We start from the raw sequence: 22,540 nt of genomic DNA, 5'->3' as shown, positions 1-22,540 counted from the left end.
AATGTTAAATATTTATTCAAGTATTTATTTTATATTTTAATTATAAATTATCATATAATATTGCAATTATATTATTATACATTGAGTTTTCCAAAAAAAAAAAAAAAGATTAAGTAAATTAATAACTTATTGAAATATTACAAGAAAATCATATTGATTATATATTATTTTTTCAAAAATCTAAATTTCTATTTATTTAATTATTTAATTATATATATAAGTCAAAATAAAAAAAATATTGTTTTTAGAAAATAGCTAACGTGTGATCATTTAAATTCAGAATCAAAATTCCAACTATAAATATTAGGAAAATAGCGTTATCAAATCACGCAGCTGCGCGGTGAGCACAAAGCCAACTATTCTTTGGCCTTTTACTAAAGAATACCCGCAGACAGCGGCAAACGCCTATTTTTGGAGGGTTCCTTCCTTTGGGAAGTGGGCTCACAACAATTCTAGTTTAAATTTTTTGCAGTTTTTCTTGGAGGGTGTCCCAAAGCAATTTTAAGTTTTTAATATAGTTTTAGTGTATTCCTAGAATGTTTAATTTTAATTGCTGATTTCGTTATTTTTTTTTCATGTAGACTTAATTAATCTAATAAAATAATTATTAATAGATTTTTTAATTAATATATAATTTAATTAATACTTATTCATATAATACAAAAAGTATACATTATTAAATATTTCAGATTTCATTGATATACTTTTTCATCTATGTTAAAAAAGTAGTTTAATCAATTTTTTTTATCATTTTTTTTCTAATTCACTCTTAATATATCATTTATTTCTCCTCTAATATCAATACATGTCTTAAATTATGTTTCAATCTTCAGAAAGGTTTTAAATGCTGTTGGAATGAATGGAATACAAACAGCTGCAAAAATGAAGTTTATGCTCTAACATTTAGAGAGAAATTCATTTTTTGTCCTTTATTTAGAAAAGTTACGTGAGAATATGAAAATTTGTGTTCATTTAATATTTCAACTGCCTTTGATTATTGAAAACGTACTTTAAATATTGTACAATTTTTTAAATTTTCGGCAAAGTCCATAAAAATTCATTTCAATGTGGCTAATTTGAAAATTTTGTGGCATTTTTCTATTCAAATTTCATTTTAATCGGTGCTAATATAACCTATATAAGCACATTTTTTTACAATATTGATGTAAAAAATTCATTTACCAAAATTTATTCACATTAAATGGTCAACTATACTTTTATTTGCCATTATCTTAAGAATCTAGATAGAATTTTAACATCGGCATGGTTCCCAAAGTTACCAAATTAAGCAGAATTTTCTATATAAAAAGATCATTCAAAATAAAAAATTTTTCCTATATAAAAAGAATGGAGGGACTATTAAATAAAGATTCTATTTTGTTCCACTTTAAGTTCTCATTTAGAATTTTAAGAATACATTAATTATTTTTTCTTTTCAATTTGCACCATATTTATTAGATGTTTTATAATAAAAATAAATGAAGCTCATTTATAATTTTGAGAATACATTAATTATTTTCAATTTGAGCCATATTTATTAGATCTTTGATAACAAAAATAAATGACGAGCTTTTAATTTTAAGGACAATTTACACATTTTACCATATATTTATGAAAAATCAATGTGTTTCAATATTTTTTTAATCCTTATAAAAGATCAAATGTTACTATTAAAGTGGAACTGAGGAAGTAATAATTTTACATTTTAATACCCACTGCTATTAAAATTTGTTGCTGTTAAAAATTTTCAAATACTAATATTCATCAATTAACTATAAATCACCAGCTATCAAAAACCACTGTCAATTATCAACTAACTATATATCATCAGTTATAATACTCGCTATCAATTATCGATTAATATGAACAGCAAAATCAAACGCGCCTCAGAAATTATATGCTTAAAAATATTATATAATAATAAAAATATTTCATATGCTTAATTAAAATGATAAAATACATGTAGAACTACAATTATAATCAATAAAAATAGTTTCAAGTATTCCCATGATGGAAAAGATAACGCAGGCGGAGAAGGCCGACATGCCCAACTTATTCTGATCCAATGGGCCCCATAAGAGCATATTACGAGTAATATTATCTTCCCTGATGTTGCTGTTGTGTCGTTTTACTTGAGTTTATTTTATTAATCATTTTTTTTTTCCTGAAACTTCAAATATATATATATATATATATATATATTCAATAAAAATTTGTGATGTGATGTGTTAAAATATCACTGAATTTGATTAGGTGTGACTGTAAATTTTATGTCTGATCTATATAAATATTTATAAAAATATTTATAATACTTAAGATTTTATTATTAATAAATTATATTTCTAAAAAAAAAATTGTGATGTGACGATATTTTGTTTAATAACTACAGTATTATTGTATGATTTTCAGTCAAATTTCCTGTTGAGGAAGCAATTAATGTCGCAAGAATGGAAGCTGCTCCCCATAGCAGAATTAGGGGTGGCCAGTGGCCTCCACCTCCTTAATTTTACAATATTTCTAAAATTTTCCATATAAAATATAAAAAATTTTACATTTCACTCATAAAACATAAAACAGTGAATTTTTTTTTTTATTTACCACCGCTAAATTTAAAAAAAAAAAATTTCACCCTTAAATATTTTCCTTTTGTCCCGTAACTAGTTGCTCATATATCTAGTTACTCGTATATTAAGTTATAGTTTTAAATGCTTGTCAAATTCTGTTATTGGGTGCACAAAGTTCCATAGTTGCAGAGACTTTATCCTTTAGAGAAGCTCTCAACCGGGTGAAGTCTTCTTTGACTGTCTAAAATTTTATTTGAAACAATCAGTGGATAGCGTTAGCTCACTTGCTAGCCATCAATTCTTATTTTGTGACTAGTTTAAAGAAACGGGTCATGTCCGTCCTGATTTTATTTTCATACTTCGTATGTTAATATTGATTTTTTATAACAGTTTTATTTTTCCTAAAAAAACATTAAGCGATTGTGTTTCAAACTTTTTATATTTTAATAATTGTTTTTGAAAAAAAAAATATAAAGTGAATTTCATAACTTTATCTCTCATTCGTATTAGAAAATGACATTATTAATTATAATATATATTATGCCAACTCCAATAGCATGAACTTCTTGCCAACTGAAGCATCACTCTCCATCCTTCATAATTAAGTAAAAATCATAATTTATATATATATATATATATATATATATATATATATATATATATATATATATATAAATACAGTGGTGCCTAATATATTTTGAATTATATAAAAAATTTATAATCTAAACTATTTTTAATGTTATATTTGTTAATCTTTTTTAAAAATTGGGTAAGAATTTAAAGAATTTTTGTTGGCAATTCGTGATAGAATAACCCGTGGACTTTAAGAAAAATATTCCAATCATCAATCAATAAAAAAATATTACTCTTGAAATACATTTTACTATAATAGATTACCGGAGAAGCTAAGGTTTAAGTACAAGAGACACAAACTTTTAAAAAGATAAATCAAGGAAGGCAGAGTGTTAAAGTAAATGGAAAGTAAATGTAGATTCTAAAAGCAAATTTCTCTTATATTTTTTCTCCAAGAGAAGACAGGCAATTTTTATTTTCCAAAAAGAAGAAAAAACAACGATCCATTTTGTTCTTGTTTGTATAGCTTCATGTTGTAAATTATATTTATATTTAAAATGTATTTAATTATATTTAATTATATCTTATCGAGATTTATTAAGGAATGACTGATTCATGAATTTATTAATTTGATGAATTTAACAAGATTCATTCTATTAAATTCATATTAAATTTAATTTAATACGTTCCTATACAAATAACTAATTTGAGAGGAATTTTATGGGAGAAATTTCAAAATGAGGCCTTCTTCTAACATGAAAATATTCCTCAAAATTGATATAAGACCAATAATATGATTGATGGTTGCTAAGAAAGCATCTAATGCCATTATCCTCCAAATCAGTTATTCCATCATCTTCACCTTCCACCATCCTCTTATCATCTTCTCTCTTTTACAATTTTATTCCAATTCCTTTATCACATTTAACTAACTCTATACTCTTTAAATGTATATATACACCTTGTTTGCAATGGTGCATATATAGCATAAGCCAACAATTAATTAAGATACAAACCCATTTCCCTTTGTTTTCCAATGGCATCATTGAAGGCTGAGAAATCTGTTGGCACTCAACTTTTTGGGCAGGCCAAGAGCCAACCTGCAGCCAAAGCTAGCGATGGTGCCTCCAAATCTTCAGGTTCCAAGTCATCTGCCCCCAAGAAGGCTGCACCAAAAGAATCCAAGAAGAAGGTAATTCCAATAAGTATCAATGTATTAGTAGTCGATTATCTGTCTTATAATACCGAGAATCAAGAATTTTAATTTATTAATGTATATATATAGCATAACAAGATTTTTTGGGACTTGTCTCTATATATAATGTGCAAATAGTAATTTGATTGTATACAAATATATAAATTGTTTGTGATGATGATAATCATCTGGTTAATCATGTTTTTGAATGAATTTCAATTTTGTGTAGGGAAAAGGTGGCAAATCAGGGAAGAACTGATTAAGTAACAGAGACTTGCAGATGATGTGTGAAAAGAAAATTATATATGAAGTTAAATTGAAAACAAGAATTATTAATTAGTTGTTTTGTGTTTTTTTTTTTTTTTTTGTTCAGTCAAATATGTGTGTAACCAACCATGACCTTGGGTGACTGGTGTATGTGAATGCAAGTCAGCTTCTTTGACTTGCAATAATGAAATAAAAAATTGTTATTTCAAACTTATCAATACAAATTAATATGTCCATTGTTAGGCAATCACATGGATCTCAATCTTCTATTTTGTTGTTCAAAAAAAAAAAAAAAAATCTTCTATTTTGTGACTGTGGAAACTCTTGAAAAGGAGAATTATAAATTCAACATTTATACTCGTTTAATACTATAAATGAGTTTCAAATATAAAATTTATTTAGAAATAAACTCTAGACAGACTTCATTTGTAAATTAATTTTTCACATTTGGAATATATTTAAAGTTGAAAATTCATTTGTTTTTTTTCCTAAATTATTTTTGGCATAATAATTTTTAGACAATCAGGAGAATATATAATTTTATCATAAAATTTTATTTGTTTGAATTTATGGAATTCATTTCAAAATTCTATCTTTTATTTTTATAGAATTTAATTTAGTTATATTTAAATTTATAAAATTGAATTGTAAAATTTTTTTAGTTGGAAGGAGGGTTTAGGCCTGTAAACAATAGCACGGGCCAAATTGCCCCATCTCGATCAGGCAGATGCCCGCAATAGCAATAGGCTCCTGCAAGATCCTTAGCCCCCAAGACTCAGCTCCTGTAGTAGATGCTAAATACATACCAATTACAAATGCAAATACAAAAATTTGGATTGATAAAGTAAATTCTATATTTTTGTGAAATTCATTTATTCTAAACAAGTGCTAAATCCCTAAATTACGCATATCAATACATAACCTAGTGGTAAGTGTATATATCATGTTCCAATCCATGTCTCCTAAAACTCAAAAAAATCCATCAATTACATAATTAATAATTAAATGATTTGTTTCATAAAATACTACCAAGTGATAGGATCAACCCGTGACCAACTCCATCCCAAATAAACTTCAAATATGAAAAAATTTAGCAATTACCAAACTAGAATTGAGAATTAATTGAACTTATTTCTTTTTAATCTAAAATCAATAAGATTAGGAAAAAAATTGAAGAATATTAATACAAATAAAATCGCCAAAAGGGAGATTTAAAAAAAAATTCTAAGTACTTTTTACGCCGGAAATTTTTGAAAAAGAATAGGAAGGTGAAGGATACAAATTGTTATACCCTCCCTTTATGATTTTATTTGATTTAACTTACAGGATAGGCTTAATGTTTTAGCAATTACAAGCCCATAATGCCATTTGGTTCTCCTTCTTGCGCTCAGAAATGAAGCTATCAGTTCAATGAAGCTTGCGGAAACACCCCAGATATGGTTTTTCTTTTGATCCATTGCTCATCTATTACCCATTGGTAAACAATGAGAAACAAGCAAACCAAAACATGGAAATGCTAGCTATCCACTGACACAGCTTCTGATACAAACTCAGATTAAGATGGCACAATCTTTCAACTCCAACATGCATGATTCTGATTTTCCATTTTAACAAAAATAAATAGTACAATCCTCACCCAACCAAGAACCGACCCTGAGATGCGGATTTCCTAACAGGAACGCTATTTGATTGAATTATCCACTGAAAAACAAGCACTATATAAATTAAAGGACAAAAAAGGAGATGAAAAATATGAGAGTGAAGCCGGTGGAGGGAGCCACAAAGATACGAGCGAGAATTTAGAGGACATTATGGAGGTTTTGCAGCGAAGGCAACGGTGCAGTGATGACGGTGGCGGCGGCGGGGTTGAAAGTAACGCTAGTAAATGAGTTGTCACTGCGTCTGATCATACATAAAGAACATTTCTGGAACCGTGATCATGCACATATAAAGAACATTTCTTGCAAGATCATATTAAAAAGCAAAAGTATAAAAAAAAGTAAAATTAAAATTATTATATAAAATTTTACATGATATTTCATATCACCATAAATTTATACGAAATATTTGTATGATTTCACATTGATAACAAAGCGCAGACGATTTGTCGTCTTCATTAACGAGCCAAACTATCAAAATAACAATGCACAACCTGTCATTCTTGTCTTCCCGATTACTGAATTAAGCAATCCACAGAAAAGCCCAAGCGCAAAAAAATTCTTCTGGTTCAAGTTCTTTTTATAGAAAAAATAAAAATGGAAGGGCTCATATCAAATCAAAGTACTTACTAGAGATGATAATAGAACTAAAATCCGTCAATTACTAATAAACATTATATAAAATATATAATTAAGGTCTACTCCTGGCCTGGAGGGCTGAAATAATAATTGCCGCCTTGGTACTGGGGCTCCGGCGGGCTGTAGTATTGAGAGGGTTGGGATTGGACCGATTGGTGTGCAGTTTCAACCTTGGTTACTGCTGTTGGAGGTGGCATTTGCACTGTCCCTTCAGAAGGAGGACCATATCCATGCGCTGAACCTGCATGGTCGTCTTCGCTATCGTGAACTCCTATTCTACTCTGTTCTCTCTTTGTGTTATTATTGCCTCCATATCCTTCTCCAGCCATACTATTATTACCTCCATATCCTTCTCCAGCTATACTATTATTACCTCCATATCCTTCTCCAGCTACACTATTATTACCTGCCCAATATAACACCATTTTAATTATAAAAAAGAAACAAACACACACACACACACACACACACACACACATATGGATACAGAGAAAGATTGGTAAATTCAAGAAGGAATACTTACTGTTTGGAGGATTAATATCCTGTAATAATTCTCTTGCAGCTAGACCCTGTGGAATGGTGTGCAAGAACACTGAAAGAAAGCAGCAAATGATTATTAGGAAGGAGAAAGTCCTATTGATTCTCATTGTGTATGCTTAATTTCTAGTTCTTGCAATCTGTTTGCCAAGGCTCATACATTACATCCGTAATGAAATATATATATATATATATATATATATATATATATATATAGTCTTGAAGGTAAATAATGACTGTCTTCTCATTAATTATTTTGATTCATAAATAATCAGTAATTTGCAAATGGATCCCACATTATGCATGCCAAGTCAAATCTCGTGCTCGTTGAAACTAATTGTTTTGTTAATTCAACAAGTTGAGAAGCAATTGAAATATCCATTCGAGTATGGGACCATCCATACACCGAGTGTAGAAGTAAGAAATTTCCTTTTTTAGAAGTAGAAATCATTATTGGGTATCCGTGAGAAATGGCGATAGTTAAGTGATGATTTGTGCATTGCCTCAAGTCATTATTTAGCAATCAATACCGTTGCCAATTAATCACGGCAACAACTATTCTAATGGAACAAATAAATTTATTTGGCATATTCAGATGCCAGAGGCAAAGGGCAAATGACAAGGACTTGACCTAAGTCAATACTAAACTTCCAATTTTTTTATCTTGTAATATCTTAGTTGATATGAGAATTTGCTGTTTATCTTGTCTAATAAAATTTAATATCTTATTTTGAATATGAATCTTTTTTATTATTAAATCAATTAATTAATTAGATAATTTCATATGATGCAGGAATTAGATATAATATTATATGCTTTTAAATTTTAAAAAAATTCGGTTGAAGGAATTACATAATTTAATAGAGGTGGCCGAAAAAGTATGTAGAGAAAGAAAAATATTACCATGGAAAATATTTAGAAAATAGTTTTTTTTTTTTTTTTTTTTTTTTTTTTTTTTTTTTTTTTTTGAGAATAAGGAAGGAAAAATATCGAAGGAAGTAATATGACAGCTTATTTCGCAAGTGTACGAATCGCTACAAGTAATATATGATGAGTAAGATATCGTTCCCACGAGGATTGTAAACCAAGTACCAAAATTGTGTTATCTTGTTATTATTTAAACGATAATTAAGAGATTTGTTGTATAAATGTAAAATAAACAAGAGTCAAGTAAACAAAAATTGATTAAAAGAAATCAAGGAAGTAAAGCTACTAGGGGTTTTGATTTCACTTAACTCTATCCAATTTATTTCATTAGTTCATTAATCAATTTAATTATTCAAGTAGGGGAAACAACCCAAAAATCACTAACAAGCTCTCCCGATGTATTGTTAGCTATTTTAACCCGGTCTAATTACCTATCTTCCAATAGCGCAATCAAACATGAATTAAATCATTAAGTTTTATGGTTTGTCCTGTGAATTCATAACCTAAGGTCTTTAACTTATGAAAACCCCCCATGAGTCAAACCGTATAGCTTCCGCATCAAGTTATTATTCTCATGTGTTTTATTAACCTTTTCATATCAAAGATCCTTCTTCCGATAGTGATAATTGAAATAAATCAATGTAGGGGAAAATTCTGCCTAGAAGCATTAAGTTCATTAATAAATCATAACTTGAATAAGGAAAAATAAATCTAATTGCATAAATTGGAAAAGAGATTAAGCTACATCAAACCCCCTAATATAAGAGTTTAGTTACACATAGTACTTAAATAAAACTCAACAATACTTGATAAATATTCCATAATCAATAAGATAATGAAAGAAATAAACAAGATTAAGAGTTAGAAATAAGAACTAGAGATAAATTGTTTTGATGGCTTCTTTGAATCTTTGCACAACTCTTGAATAATTAACTTTAAAAGAAAATAAAATTATCTAAAAACTATCAAAATGGAAGAAAGAAGAATAGATGTAGAGTGTAGGATATGGGATGCCCTTTGAGTGGCTTCTTTGCTTCCTTATATAGACTACTTGGGGGAACAAGCCTTGTGCTTTGATGAGTGAAGTCCAACTTTGTGAGGTGGAAAAGTTTGTAAATTAAGCCATGAATTGCTCTCAATTATGGTGTCTCAAATGCACATGGTTGAACTTTGACTGGCATGTGAAGAAAGCATCCAAAGCATCTTGTGAAAATGGAGAAATTAGTTGGCAACTTTTGACTCAAAGTATAGAATTCTTGATCTGCACGGGCGTGTTGCCTGGCACGGCCTGGGGCGTGCCAGTCTTGGGAGGATTAGAGGCTCTGGCACGGGCCGTGTTCCGCAGCATGGCCTGGCAAGCTAGCGCGCACGGGCGTGCTGTCTGGCCGTGCAGTCTCCTGGGAGTCTGGTTGATAGCGTGCACGGGCGTGCGGGGTAGCACGGGCTGGGGCGTGCATCTCTCTAGAAGTCAGAGGCATATGAGGCACGGGCGTGTTCCGCAGCACGGCCTGGGAAGGCTATCGCGCACGGGCGTGTTCCTCGCGCACGGGCGTGCATCTCTCTGTCTCTTGGTTTGTCTTGCCTTGTGCCAGACACGGCCGTGCTTCGCGACACGGGCTGGGGCGTGCCAATTGTACTTTGCTTTATTTTTGTTCTTTTCTTTGCAAAATCCTACAATTTTCTTTCCAATCAAGTGAGTTGTGATTAAAGGAAGCTTTTGAATAAAAACATATCAATATTACATAAAAACTAATTTAAATAAATTAAAAGTAATAGAAATTTCAATCAAAATTACAATAAAAAATACTATAAAAATAACACTTATCAAAATTCCCCAAACTTAAACTATTGCTTGTCCTCAAGCAATAAAATTCTTCTGAAAGTAGCATGGAATAATTATTTGCGAATTTAATCAATAACTGAATTAATCATAAGAATAAATTATATATATACCCTATGTAAGTTATTTTTTAGCAAAAATTGATATAACATATTCTTTTTATTAAACATGAGTAAAGAATATTTTTGTCTCCTTTTTTTTTAAATATTAGTTACTTGGGACAAGTTTAGCCTATATGTAATATTTCTCATCTCAAGGCATTTTTAGGTAACCTACTTCTATTAAAGAAATTGGTTGCATTTTATGCTCCATACCACTTCTCATCTTTTTCTTCTTTTGTGGTTGCATTTTATGCTCCATACCACTTATATATTTATAGGAATATAAGTAATAAGTAGTTGCATTTTATGCTCCCTACTACTTTGTTTAAAATAAAACCTTCATCCTTTATTGATTTAAAACATACATGTAATATGGCTTTAGTGTCCTTTTTCTCTTTATTCAAGTTTTAGATTCAAAATGCTCTAAACAAATGGTTAAGTCCAAGAAGTATGTTAAGACCAATTTTTGGTTTAAAATAATTTACTTTGGAAATACTATTAATTTATTCAAAAGTTTAACTAAGATAGATCATAAATTCATGCTAATAATTATTCCATACTTATTTTATAAAATTTTATAATTTAGATAAAACGTCCACCCCCTACTTAATTGAGCACATTGTCCGCAATGAGCAATTCCCCAAACTTATGGTAGTGCAAATAATAAGAAGTTGAGAAGTGTACCATTGTTGGGGCAAGAGAATGCAATGGAGCGTGGTAGATCATCCAAGCTAGGAGGTGAGAAACATAAAAAGAATAATAACCAAAATATGGAAAGGGGCAAACAAATAATTTATATATCCAAGGAAGCAACTGAAACTAATTAAAATCCAAAATGTGCACACCAAACCAATGTCAAATGTGTGATATTTAGAAGAAAGCAGAGAAATTTAACAAAGCAATGCAAAAGAAATCAGGCCTCTGGTGGTGGAGGAGGAGGAGGCTGCAGCAACTGGATCACAGTTTGAAGCTGAGTGGTGAGGCCCTGGTAGTGACTCTGCAAGGTGTCTAAGCGAGAGTCAATGCTGCCCTGTGTGATCTCAAGGGACTGGAAGCGATCAGTAATCATGGACTCCATGCCGGTAAGTCGAGTATCAAACATGTCCATGCGAGAAAACATACGTGCAAAAAGCTCATCATTAGACACAGTGGAAGTGCCCTGGTATGAAGGTCCAGCTCCAGATGTACCTGCACCAGAAGGAAAACCAGGGAAAGGAGGTGGCTGATCCTCCTCAATGTCAGCAGCTGCAGGTATGTCCTCGTCAGTGGTTTCTGTTGGGGCACCAATTACTCTATATGTATCGCCAAATTTTTCCACAATCTTCAAGTGAATCATCATGTCAATGTCTAATCTAGTCCCTCGACCACCGCCTAAGCTATCATAAATTGGTCTGGCTGGATCCCATATCCTCAAATAGGTGGCAATGCGTGTAACAAAGCTACCCATCACAATGGCTCCCTTGTCAGCACGTGCCACTCGAGCCCATTTTTGGCATAGCCAATAACCCACATTTAACGACACTCCATTTTTAATAGCCCATAAAAAATAAAGTTCACTGCGCCCTACAACTCCTTCACTCTCATTTCGGCCAAAAATAGTGTGCACCAAAAACTTATGGATGTATCGTAAAGCGGGGCTTTTTAATTTTGATGCTTTGGATGATCTAGCACTATAAATACTGCTATCCGCTATCTCGCCCCACCTATGACGATCCATAAAATCATTCGGGACTTGGGTGACCGCATTTTCAGTAGGAAAACCAAAAATATGACTAACCTCATCGATAGATAATTCAAAATTTCGTCCGAGGAGTCTAAATGTGATTTTATTCCTAAAACTGTCAATTGGAAATTTAATTGATGCAGAAAAGGAGCTTAGAAATTCTAATGTGAGGGGCGGATACACAAGGTCTTTCATTTCAATAAAGGCACCCCACCCTACACGTTTCAACGGTTCAATCACAGCATCTTTAAGCCCCACAATCAACAAAGCATGCTCATCAATAAATTTATTTGGTAAGATGGGGCGTAGTAGAAGTTTATTGTACCTCTCTAACTGGTCGCTGGAACTCATATCAAATGGAGGCAGCGGTGTAGTGTCCGAAGAAGGCGTGGAAGATCTTGTGGTGGAGCCTCGTCTAGCCGCTACCGAAGAAGATGGCCTGCTGCGTTTGTACCTGGGAGGCATGATGATGATATTTGTGAAAGAAAATCAGAGAAAAGATCAAGAAAATGAGAGAAAACGCGAGAAGAATGAGAGAAAATGAGAGAAATGGCTGTTGACGGCTAGGGCGTGCAAGTGAGAATGAAACAGAAACAGGCCGTGTTGTTTAAATAGGCTTATCGTGCACGGGCGTGCAAGGCTGCACGGTCTGGACCGTGCAGCTTTCTGGAAGTCAAGTGCAGGCGCGCACGGGCGTGTCTCGTTGCACGGCCTGGGGCGTGAACCTCTCTGGAAATCAAGTGCAGGCGCGCACGGGCGTGTCTTTTGATTTCCCTTGGGCGGGCTAGTGTAGCATGGGCGTGCACACAACACGGTCTTGGGCGTGCACAAAAAAAAAAAAAAATTTTTTTTTTTTTGAGAAATAAATACACATGATCATGACATATTGAAGTGTTACATGCTGTGTTATATCTGAAACATCAACCAAAAACAACACAAACCATTAAATCTAAAGGAAAAATGGGTCGTCTCCCACAAGCACTTTTGTTTAACGTCGTTAAGTTCGACATTCTGAACCTGGTTCGTTTTAATCAAGATGGATAATGGTTTTAACAGGGTCAAAATTTCCACCATGGTATACCTTTAGGCGATGAGCATTCACCTTGAAACATCGGTTGCCATCCATTATCTCGACTGCTCCATGTGGAAAAATTTCCTGAATTGTGAACGGACCAGACCATCTCGAGCGCAATTTGCCTGGAAAAAGACGGAGTCTAGAATTATATAGTAATACCTGTTGGCCTACCTTTAGATTCCGTTGAATGATACGCTTATCATGCCATCGTTTGGTGCGTTCTTTGTAGACTTTGGCATTTTCATAAGCGTGGAGCCTCATTTCATCCATCATATTCAATTGAAGTAACCTCTTTTGACCAGCTTCCTTAGTGTCAAAATTAAGAAATTTGATTGCCCAATATGCTTTATGCTCCATCTCGACAGGGAGGTGACAAGCCTTACCATATACCAGTCGATATGGTGACATGCCAATTGGCGTCTTGAATGCAGTTCTATAGGCCCAAAGAGCATCATCGAGCTTCTTGGACCAGTCCTTCCTTGATTGGCCAACAGTTGTTTCCAAAATCTTCTTGATTTCCCGATTTGTGACTTCTACTTGTCCGCTTGTTTGAGGGTGATATGGAGTACCTACACGATGTGTAACACCATATCTGGAAAGTAGAGAGTCAAGGTACTTGTTACAGAAATGCTTACCTCCGTCGGTGATTATTGCTCTTGGAGTACCATGCCGTGTGAAAATGTATTTCTTGATGAAGCTTATCACACTTTTGGCATCATTATTGGGAAGGGCAACAGCTTCTGCCCATTTTGATACATAATCTACCGCCACTAGGATATATTGGTTCGAGTATGATGAAGGAAATGGTCCCATGAAGTCTAGACCCCAAACGTCGAAAATTTCGACCTCAAGAATGCCATGCAAAGGCATCTCATGTCTTCTTGAAATGTTACCTAACCTCTGACATTGATCACAAAGACGAACATAGTTAAAAGCATCTTTAAACAGATTAGGCCAATACAAACCGCTTTCCAAAATACGTGCTGCCGTTTTGTTTGCTCCAAAATGCCCTCCACATTCCATTGAATGGCAGAATTTAAGGACACTGTCCATTTCACTTTCCGGTATACACCACCTGTATAGTTGATCACTACAGTATTTGAACAAAAATGGCTCCTCCCAATAGTAGAATTTGATATCATGGAAAAATCTTTTCTTTTGTTGATAAGAAAAATTGGGAGGAGTAATTTTACATACAAGATAGTTGACTATGTCAGCATACCAGGGGGTTTGAGCTTTTACCATTAGCAAGAGTTGCTCATGGGGGAAGTTCTCATTGATTTGTAGTTCGGTTGTATCCTCTTCTTCCAACTCTAATCTGGAGAGGTGGTCAGCCACAAGATTCTCGGTTCCCTTCTTGTCGCGAATTTCCAAATCAAATTCCTGCAATAAGAGAACCCAACGAATCAGTCTTGGCTTTGCATCTTTCTTTTCTAGCAAATACTTGATGGCTGAATGATCTGTATAGACTATTGTTTTTGCTCCAATTAAATAAGCTCTAAATTTATCGAAAGCAAAAACAATGGCTAAGAGTTCCTTTTCAGTGGTGGCATAGTTTAATTGTGCATCATTTAATGTGCGACTAGCATAATAAATGACATGCAACTTCTTTTCTCGTCTTTGCCCAAGGACAGCTCCTACAGCATGATCACTAGCATCACACATAAGCTCAAAGGGGAGACTCCAATCTGGTGTAGCAATGATGGGTGCTGAAGTCAGCTCTTTCTTCAATCTGTTAAAGGCACTTAAACACTCTTTGTCAAAATTGAAAGGAACATCTTTAACTAACAAATTACAAAGAGGTTTCGTGATTTTGGAGAAATCTTTGATAAATCTCCTGTAAAATCCAGCATGACCAAGAAAACTTCTTACTCCTTTTACTGAATTTGGGGGTGGTAGCTTTTCAATTACTTCCACTTTTGCCTTGTCCACCTCAATCCCCTGCTGTGAGATTTTATGGCCTAAAACAATTCCTTCACTAACCATGAAATGACATTTTTCCCAATTTAAAACAAGGTTAGTATCTTCACATCTTTGCATTACTAGAGATAAATTATAAAGACATGCATCGAAAGAAGATCCAAATACAGAAAAATCATCCATAAATATCTCAATGGATTTCTCAACCATATCAGAAAATATGGCCATCATGCATCGTTGGAAGGTTGCAGGGGCATTGCATAGTCCAAATGGCATTCGCCTATAGGCAAAAGTGCCATAAGGACAGGTGAAGGTAGTCTTCTCTTGATCTTCAGGAGCAATAGGTATTTGGAAGTATCCTGAATAGCCATCCAAGAAACAATAGAAGGGATAACCTGCAAGTCTTTCAAGCATTTGATCAATAAAAGGCAGAGGAAAGTGGTCCTTACGTGTTGCTTTGTTCAACTTCCTGTAATCAATGCACACACGCCAACCTGTGACTGTTCTGGTAGGAATCAATTCATTGTTTTCATTAAAAATAACAGTCATACCTCCCTTCTTTGGCACAACTTGGACAGGACTTACCCAATTACTATCAGAAATTGGATAGATAATACCTGCATCCAGAAGTTTTATGATTTCAGCTTTGACTACCTCCTTCATATTTGGATTCAATCGTCGTTGATGCTCGATTGAAGGTTTGTAGTTATCCTCCATCAGAATTTTGTGCATGCAAATGCTCGGGCTTATTCCTTGTAGATCGGAAATCGTCCATCCTATTGCCTTCTTGTGTTTCCGAAGAACCTGCAACAATCCTTCCTCTTGATCAAGCGTTAAGTGAGAGGAAATAATAACAGGAAAAGATTTATTTTCACCTAGAAATGCATGCTTCAGATGAGGAGGAAGTTGCTTCAGCTCTTGTTTCGGTTGTGCATTTTCTTTTTCTTTTTCTTTTTCTTCTGAATTTTTATTATTATCATTTATGCTACACAAAATATCCTTTGTACATTCATCTATTACATCTATTCTAAAACAATCATTATTGTCCATAGGGAATTTGCAAGATTTCAACACATCAAAAACAACTTCTTCTTGACCTACTCTCAATGTTAGTTTCCCATCATGAACATCTATGAGAGCTCTTGCAGTTGCAAGAAAAGGCCTTCCAAGGATCAATGATCCTTCTCTTCCTTCATCAATATCAAGGATGACAAAATCAACTGGAAAAATGAATTTTCCTACCTTGACTAGTACGTCCTCTACAATCCCCTTGGGATACTTGATTGATCGATCGGCTAATTGTAAAGACATCCTTGTTGGCTTGAGTTCCCCCATACCTAGCATTTTAAAAACCTCATAAGACATCAAATTTATGCTAGCTCCTAAGTCAGCTAAAGCTTTTTCAAAATTTAAATTGCCAATATTACAAGGGATAGAAAAACTCCCTGGATCTTTAAGCTTTGGTGGCAATTTGTTTTGAATAATTGCACTGCATTCTTCAGTTAGCTTTACCATTCCTTGGTCCTCAATCTTTCTTTTCTTGCTTAAGATTTCTTTCAAAAATTTTGCATAGCTTGGCATTTGAGCAAGAGCTTCAGCAAAAGGAATGTTTATTTGAAGCTTTTTGAAGACGTCCAGGAATTTCATGAAGCTTTGGTCATCTTGTGTCTTTTTCAATCTTTGTGGAAATGGGACTGGTGGAACATAAGATTTTACTTCTTCCTTCTCCACTAGATCAATGATAGGTGCCGTTTTCTCCTCTTCCTTCTCTTTTTCTTTTCTGGGTTTTTCCTCCAACGCTCTACCACTTCTCAAGGTGATTGCTTGTACCTGTTCTTTAGGATTTTTTTCAGTGTTACTAGGTAACGTACCTTGAGGTCTAGCTGCCATCATGTTTGCAAATTGTCCCATTTGGATCTCCAGATTTCTTATCGCAGCTTGTTGGATTTTATTGTGTTCTCTTGTTTCGTTCATGAAATCCATGTGTGATTTTGAAAGGGCAGTGAGGAGATCCTCATGAGACTTCTTTTCAGGGGGTAAGAAACCTGGTGGTGCATTTAAAGCATTGTTAGAATTACCATATGAAAGATTCGGATGATTTCTTAACCTGTTGTCATAAGGATTCGAATATGGGTAATTCCTTCTTTGTTGGTTCATCACATAGTTCACTTGCTCCAAGGTTTGTGGGTTTGCAGAATCTAACATGCATTCTTCAACTCCATGTGGTTCGTTGCATCTGTCACAAGTTTGCATGATAGAATTTACAGACTTAGTGGTTAGCAAATCTAACTTTCTTACCATATTGTCAACCTTTGCATTGAGTGCAGTAATGGCATCAATCTCGTAAATCCCAGCAGTCTTTCTTCTTTCAGAGCTGCTTTGATAATGGCTATTGCTGGCCATTTCTTCTATTAAGTCATATGCCTCGTCGATCTCTTTTCTTTCAAAAGATCCTCCTGCAGCTGCATCCAAAGTAATTTTTATGTTAGGTGACAATGAATTATAGAAAGTTTGGACCTGCAACCATTTGGGCAGGCTATGGTGAGGACATTTTCTCAACAAATCCTTGAATCTTTCCCAAGCCTCATACAAACTTTCTTGATCATGATGAGCAAAGGTCATAATCTCATTTCTTAATTTAGTTGTTTTAGAAGATGGAAAGAATTTAGCCAAAAATTTCTGGGCTAATTCTTCCCAAGTTGTAAAACTCCCAGCAGGACAAGATTGTAACCATGATCGAGCTTTGTCTCTTAGGGTAAAAGGGAAAAGTCTTAATTTAATGGCATCTTCAGAAACACCATTTTGTTTGAACGTGTCACAAATTTCAAGGAAATTAGTGATATGAGCATTAGGATCTTCACTAGGAAGTCCTCCATATTGAATGGAAGTGGAAAGCATTTGTATTATTGCTGGTTTAATTTCAAAATTATTTGCTTCCACTCTTGGTCTAGTGATGCTGGAGGTGGCTCCGTTAAGAGAAGGTGTGGTGTAATCTCGTAAGGTGCGGACATTTTGTCCGTTTGCAGCAAGAGGCATGTCTGGAGGAGGAGGATTATTATTTTCGTTCATGATTGATTGTTGTTCGGTTCTGTTTTCTTGTGCTCTCCTTGCTGCGTTGTTCCTTCTGCAGGTTTTCTCAATTTCTGGATCAAAGATCAGAGGATCTGTCCTTCTAGATCTTCTTTGCATAAAACCTGAGATAGTCTGCAGAGAAATTAAATGACTAAAAACAAATGAATAAGTAAATGTCTAAATTAATAACAAGATAATTCGTATTGATATTGGTATTGCCAATTCCCCGGCAACGGCGCCAAAAACTTGACAGCTTATTTCGCAAGTGTACGAATCGCTACAAGTAATATATGATGAGTAAGATATCGTTCCCACGAGGATTGTAAACCAAGTACCAAAATTGTGTTATCTTGTTATTATTTAAACAATAATTAAGAGATTTGTTGTATAAATGTAAAATAAACAAGAGTCAAGTAAACAAAAATTGATTAAAAGAAATCAAGGAAGTAAAGCTACTAGGGGTTTTGATTTCACTTAACTCTATCCAATTTATTTCATTAGTTCATTGATCAATTTAATTATTCAAGTAGGGGAAACAACCCAAAAATCACTAACAAGCTCTCCCGATGTATTGTTAGCTATTTTAACCCGGTCTAATTACCTATCTTCCAATAGCGCAATCAAACATGAATTAAATCATTAAGTTTTATGGTTTGTCCTGTGAATTCATAACCTAAGGTCTTTAACTTATGAAAACCCTCCATGAGTCAAACCGTATAGCTTCCACATCAAGTTATTATTCTCATGTGTTTTATTAACCTTTTCATATCAAAGATCCTTCTTCCGATAGTGATAATTGAAATAAATCAATCTAGGGGAAAATTCTGCCTAGAAGCATTAAGTTCATTAATAAATCATAACTTGAATAAGGAAAAATAAATCTAATTGCATAAATTAGAAAAGAGATTAAGCTACATCAAACCCCCTAATATAAGAGTTTAGTTACACATAGTACTTAAATAAAACTCAACAATACTTGATAAATATTCCATAATCAATAAGATAATGAAAGAAATAAACAAGATTAAGAGTTAGAAATAAGAACTAGAGATAAATTGCTTGGATGGCTTCTTTGAATCTTTGCACAACTCTTGAATAATTAACTTTAAAAGAAAATAAAATTATCTAAAAACTATCAAAATGGAAGAAAGAAGAATAGATGTAGAGTGTAGGATATGGGATGCCCTTTGAGTGGCTTCTTTGCTTCCTTATATAGACTACTTGGGGGAACAAGCCTTGTGCTTTGATGAGTGAAGTCCAACTTTGTGAGGTGGAAAAGTTTGTAAATTAAGCCATGAATTGCTCTCAATTATGGTGTCTCAAATGCACATGGTTGAACTTTGACTGGCATGTGAAGAAAGCATCCAAAGCATCTTGTGAAAATGGAGAAATTAGTTGGCAACTTTTGACTCAAAGTATAGAATTCTTGATCTGCACGGACGTGTTGCCTGGCACGGCCTGGGGCGTGCCAGTCTTGGGAGGATTAGAGGCTCTGGCACGGGCCGTGTTCCGCAGCATGGCCTGGCAAGCTAGCGCGCACGGGCGTGCTGTCTGGCCGTGCAGTCTCCTGGGAGTCTGGTTGATAGCGCGCACGGGCGTGCGGGGTAGCACGGGCTGGGGCGTGCATCTCTCTAGAAGTCAGAGGCATATGAGGCACGGGCGTGTTCCGCAGCACGGCCTGGGAAGGCTATCGCGCACGGGCGTGTTCCTCGCGCACGGGCGTACATCTCTCTGTCTCTTGGTTTGTCTTGCCTTGTGCCAGACACGGCCGTGCTTCGCGACACGGGCTGGGGCGTGCCAATTGTACTTTGCTTTATTTTTGTTCTTTTCTTTGCAAAATCCTACAATTTTCTTTCCAATCAAGTGAGTTGTGATTAAAGGAAGCTTTTGAATAAAAACATATCAATATTACATAAAAACTAATTTAAATAAATTAAAAGTAATAGAAATTTCAATCAAAATTACAATAAAAAATACTATAAAAATAACACTTATCATAATACTTTATTTATTTTCCATAAGGACATATTATATGACTCTCTCTGATTTGGAAAAGAAAATAATGGAAAAAAATAGAAAATTTTATTTATTTATATTAAATTATCTAAATATCCCAATGCAACTGAAATCATATTTTATTATTTAAAAATAAATAAAAGGACAATGGTTAATATTCAATAATAGCATTTCCTTTTCTTCATTATATCTAAAGTTCTAAACAGTGACTACCATGGGTCAAGTCATTATTTAACAATCGGTGTTGCCCATTAATCACGGCAAGGAGTATTCTAATGGAACAAGGAAATTTGTTTGGCAGATTCAGATGCCTACAGGCAAAGGGAAAATAACAATGACTTGACCTAAGTCAACACTAAAATTCAAATTGTTTATCATATAATTTTGTTATATCTTAATTGATATGAAAATTTGCTATTTATCTTTTTTTATTAATTTTTTTATATCTTAATTTGAATGTGAATATCTTGTATTATTAAATCAATTTAATTAAATAAATATCATTGATATAGAAATTAATTATAATATTAAATGCCTATAAATTAAAAAAAACATATTCTTTTAGATTCTGTTGATTTTTAGCAAATAATTTATTTAGAAACTATTAACTTAGAACATATAGGCGATGGTCAAAGTTTGAATTTGTGATGAAGTTCAACTATTATCAAAATGATTAGACATTAATCAATTAACGAGGAAAATCATTCATATCTTGAAATTTTAATTTACGATTGTAAGCGTCATATGCAATAATTTACTTCATAATATACGTTTTGACTACTTTAAAAGCTGTTGACGAATAAAGTCTTAATAATATACGAATTAAGAACTCGATATAATTGGTCATATTTTTACTAATTGAATAACATATATTGCAAAATTTGAGTTCAAACCCTTAAATTATTGTCTCATAAATTAACAGTGAAATGCATAGATAAACAAGACCAAATTCAATTGCAAATGAAATAAGAACATACTTATTGATAATCAAGACAGAGTACATGACTAAAATGATTATCAAATCCATAAACAAGCTGCAAGCATAATTAATTCCCATTACCTTAAATAAAAAATATGAAAGGTAAAATTGTACATAATATTATTAATGTTAAAACTTTTCATTATTCCGTTGTAGCTAGTTGGGACTACCAGGAGGAGAGGGCGGATCCTCCAACATCTGAGGAGTGAAAGAGTAACCGCCGGGAGCTGTTATGCCTGACCCTTCACCTTCCGGCGGAGGCAAATAGTTAATATTGTAGAGTGGCTTCCCATCGTCGCCTAAAACATATATTATAGCCGTACCATTGCTGTACTTGTGCACTTCAAATCTAGGTTTTCCATCACTGCCATTAATTATAGCAGTTTGGTAATCTGTAGTATTGGTCGCAAGTATCTTCGGCTTACCAGAAGGATCATTAATGTAACCAGTTGAGGAACCAGTATGATTAGCTCCTACAATTACTGGGTTGTCATCTTTATCATGCACTGTACCACTTTGAGACCTTGGTTCTCCATTAACACAAACTAAACCAGCATGAGCTCCATTTCTTGTTTCGCTTTTGTACGTTACTTTATTTACTGGTGTAGGACTTGGCGCTTGGCCTGCAATTATTAGAATTTACAGGCAGAAATTAAAATATGAAAAGATTAGAGAAATTAGTATTATTTTCAAATAATATATACATATTACCGCTTGGACAATTAGTATCTTCTAATAATCTTCTTGAAGCTTGACCTTGTGGGATGGAGCGGAAAACAAGAAACAAGAGGAAGCAGTAATTGATGATAAGGAAAGAAGAACGGTTATTAATATTATTATTCTTCATTTTGTTTTCTGGTTGGGTTTCTAGTTTGCAAGTTCTGCAACTAATGGGGATATTGATTTATATATATATAGTGATGATGGTGTGGGCTCTACTTTTTTTTTTTTTCCTTTTTTATAATTTTCAACTGCACGCTAGATTGAAGTTTTGCTATATAGCTAATTCCCTAAATTGCTGACTCTACGAATTAGCTGGACCTCGAACTTCTTTTTGTTTTATTATTTTGAACTTCTGGAGCTCATAAATTAGTGCCCTCATGAACATGTAACTGTTATTGATTTTGTGGAACAAGAATACAAATATTGCTTGACTAAAAGTCAAGGTCAATGATTAACCATCAACGTTTTATTCAAAGATGAAAACTTTTCTTTTACCAATTAGGATACAACATTGTTAGATAATATTTCAGAAATATTACTTCTAAAACTGCACCAATTTTTTTTTTTTTTTTTTTTTTTTTGAACAGAATGAATATAATTTCATTGATAAAGCCTATTAGCATCTAAATACAAAATTGCAGATAAAGAAATAGGAGGATTACAAATCCAACGGGCGGAGAAAATATTCCTGAAACATGCTTAAAAGGTCAGCTGCTATATTTGCAGCTCTA

The 22,540-nt window shown here is 33.5% G+C and overlaps 3 protein-coding genes, 1 non-coding gene and 1 pseudogene across 4 annotated transcripts; 2 read left to right on the top strand and 3 right to left on the bottom strand.

Annotated features, from left to right (window-relative positions):
• The first annotated feature begins 331 nt into the window (after nt 1-331).
• LOC149493024 (U5 spliceosomal RNA) lies at nt 332-437 on the top strand (annotated as a pseudogene).
• Nucleotides 438-6,816: 6,379 nt separating this feature from the next.
• On the bottom strand, nt 6,817-7,599 carry LOC105641956 (uncharacterized). The gene is made up of 2 exons (XM_012226613.4): nt 7,420-7,599; nt 6,817-7,302 (listed from the first exon to the last, which is right to left on the bottom strand). Exons 1-2 carry the CDS (start codon nt 7,541-7,543, stop codon nt 6,956-6,958), a joined length of 471 nt encoding a protein of 156 aa, XP_012082003.1. The 5' UTR covers nt 7,544-7,599; the 3' UTR covers nt 6,817-6,955.
• Nucleotides 7,600-13,051: 5,452 nt separating this feature from the next.
• Nucleotides 13,052-18,088, bottom strand: LOC149493022 (uncharacterized). The gene is made up of 4 exons (XM_089726838.1): nt 16,907-18,088; nt 16,117-16,849; nt 15,506-15,969; nt 13,052-15,031 (listed from the first exon to the last, which is right to left on the bottom strand). The coding sequence occupies exons 1-4, from the start codon at nt 18,086-18,088 to the stop codon at nt 13,052-13,054; spliced, it is 4,359 nt and encodes a 1,452-aa protein (XP_089582964.1).
• On the top strand, nt 17,553-17,659 carry LOC149493023 (small nucleolar RNA R71). The gene has a single exon (XR_016318661.1). It is a non-coding gene; the product is annotated as a small nucleolar RNA R71 (small nucleolar RNA).
• A 2,968-nt stretch (nt 18,089-21,056) lies between the features above and the next one.
• LOC149493021 (uncharacterized) lies at nt 21,057-22,006 on the bottom strand. The gene is made up of 2 exons (XM_089715571.1): nt 21,798-22,006; nt 21,057-21,709 (listed from the first exon to the last, which is right to left on the bottom strand). The coding sequence occupies exons 1-2, from the start codon at nt 21,931-21,933 to the stop codon at nt 21,243-21,245; spliced, it is 603 nt and encodes a 200-aa protein (XP_089571697.1). The 5' UTR covers nt 21,934-22,006; the 3' UTR covers nt 21,057-21,242.
• Between the last annotated feature and the right edge of the window lie 534 nt (nt 22,007-22,540).

This window comes from Jatropha curcas, chromosome 10 (genome assembly GCF_041381405.1).
Source record: "Jatropha curcas cultivar XTBG-Jc1 chromosome 10, XTBG_Jcur_1.0, whole genome shotgun sequence".
Lineage (NCBI taxonomy): Eukaryota > Viridiplantae > Streptophyta > Magnoliopsida > Malpighiales > Euphorbiaceae > Jatropha > Jatropha curcas.
The sequence above is the reverse complement of the archived record's forward strand: the minus strand, read 5'-3'. Positions and strand labels throughout refer to the sequence as shown.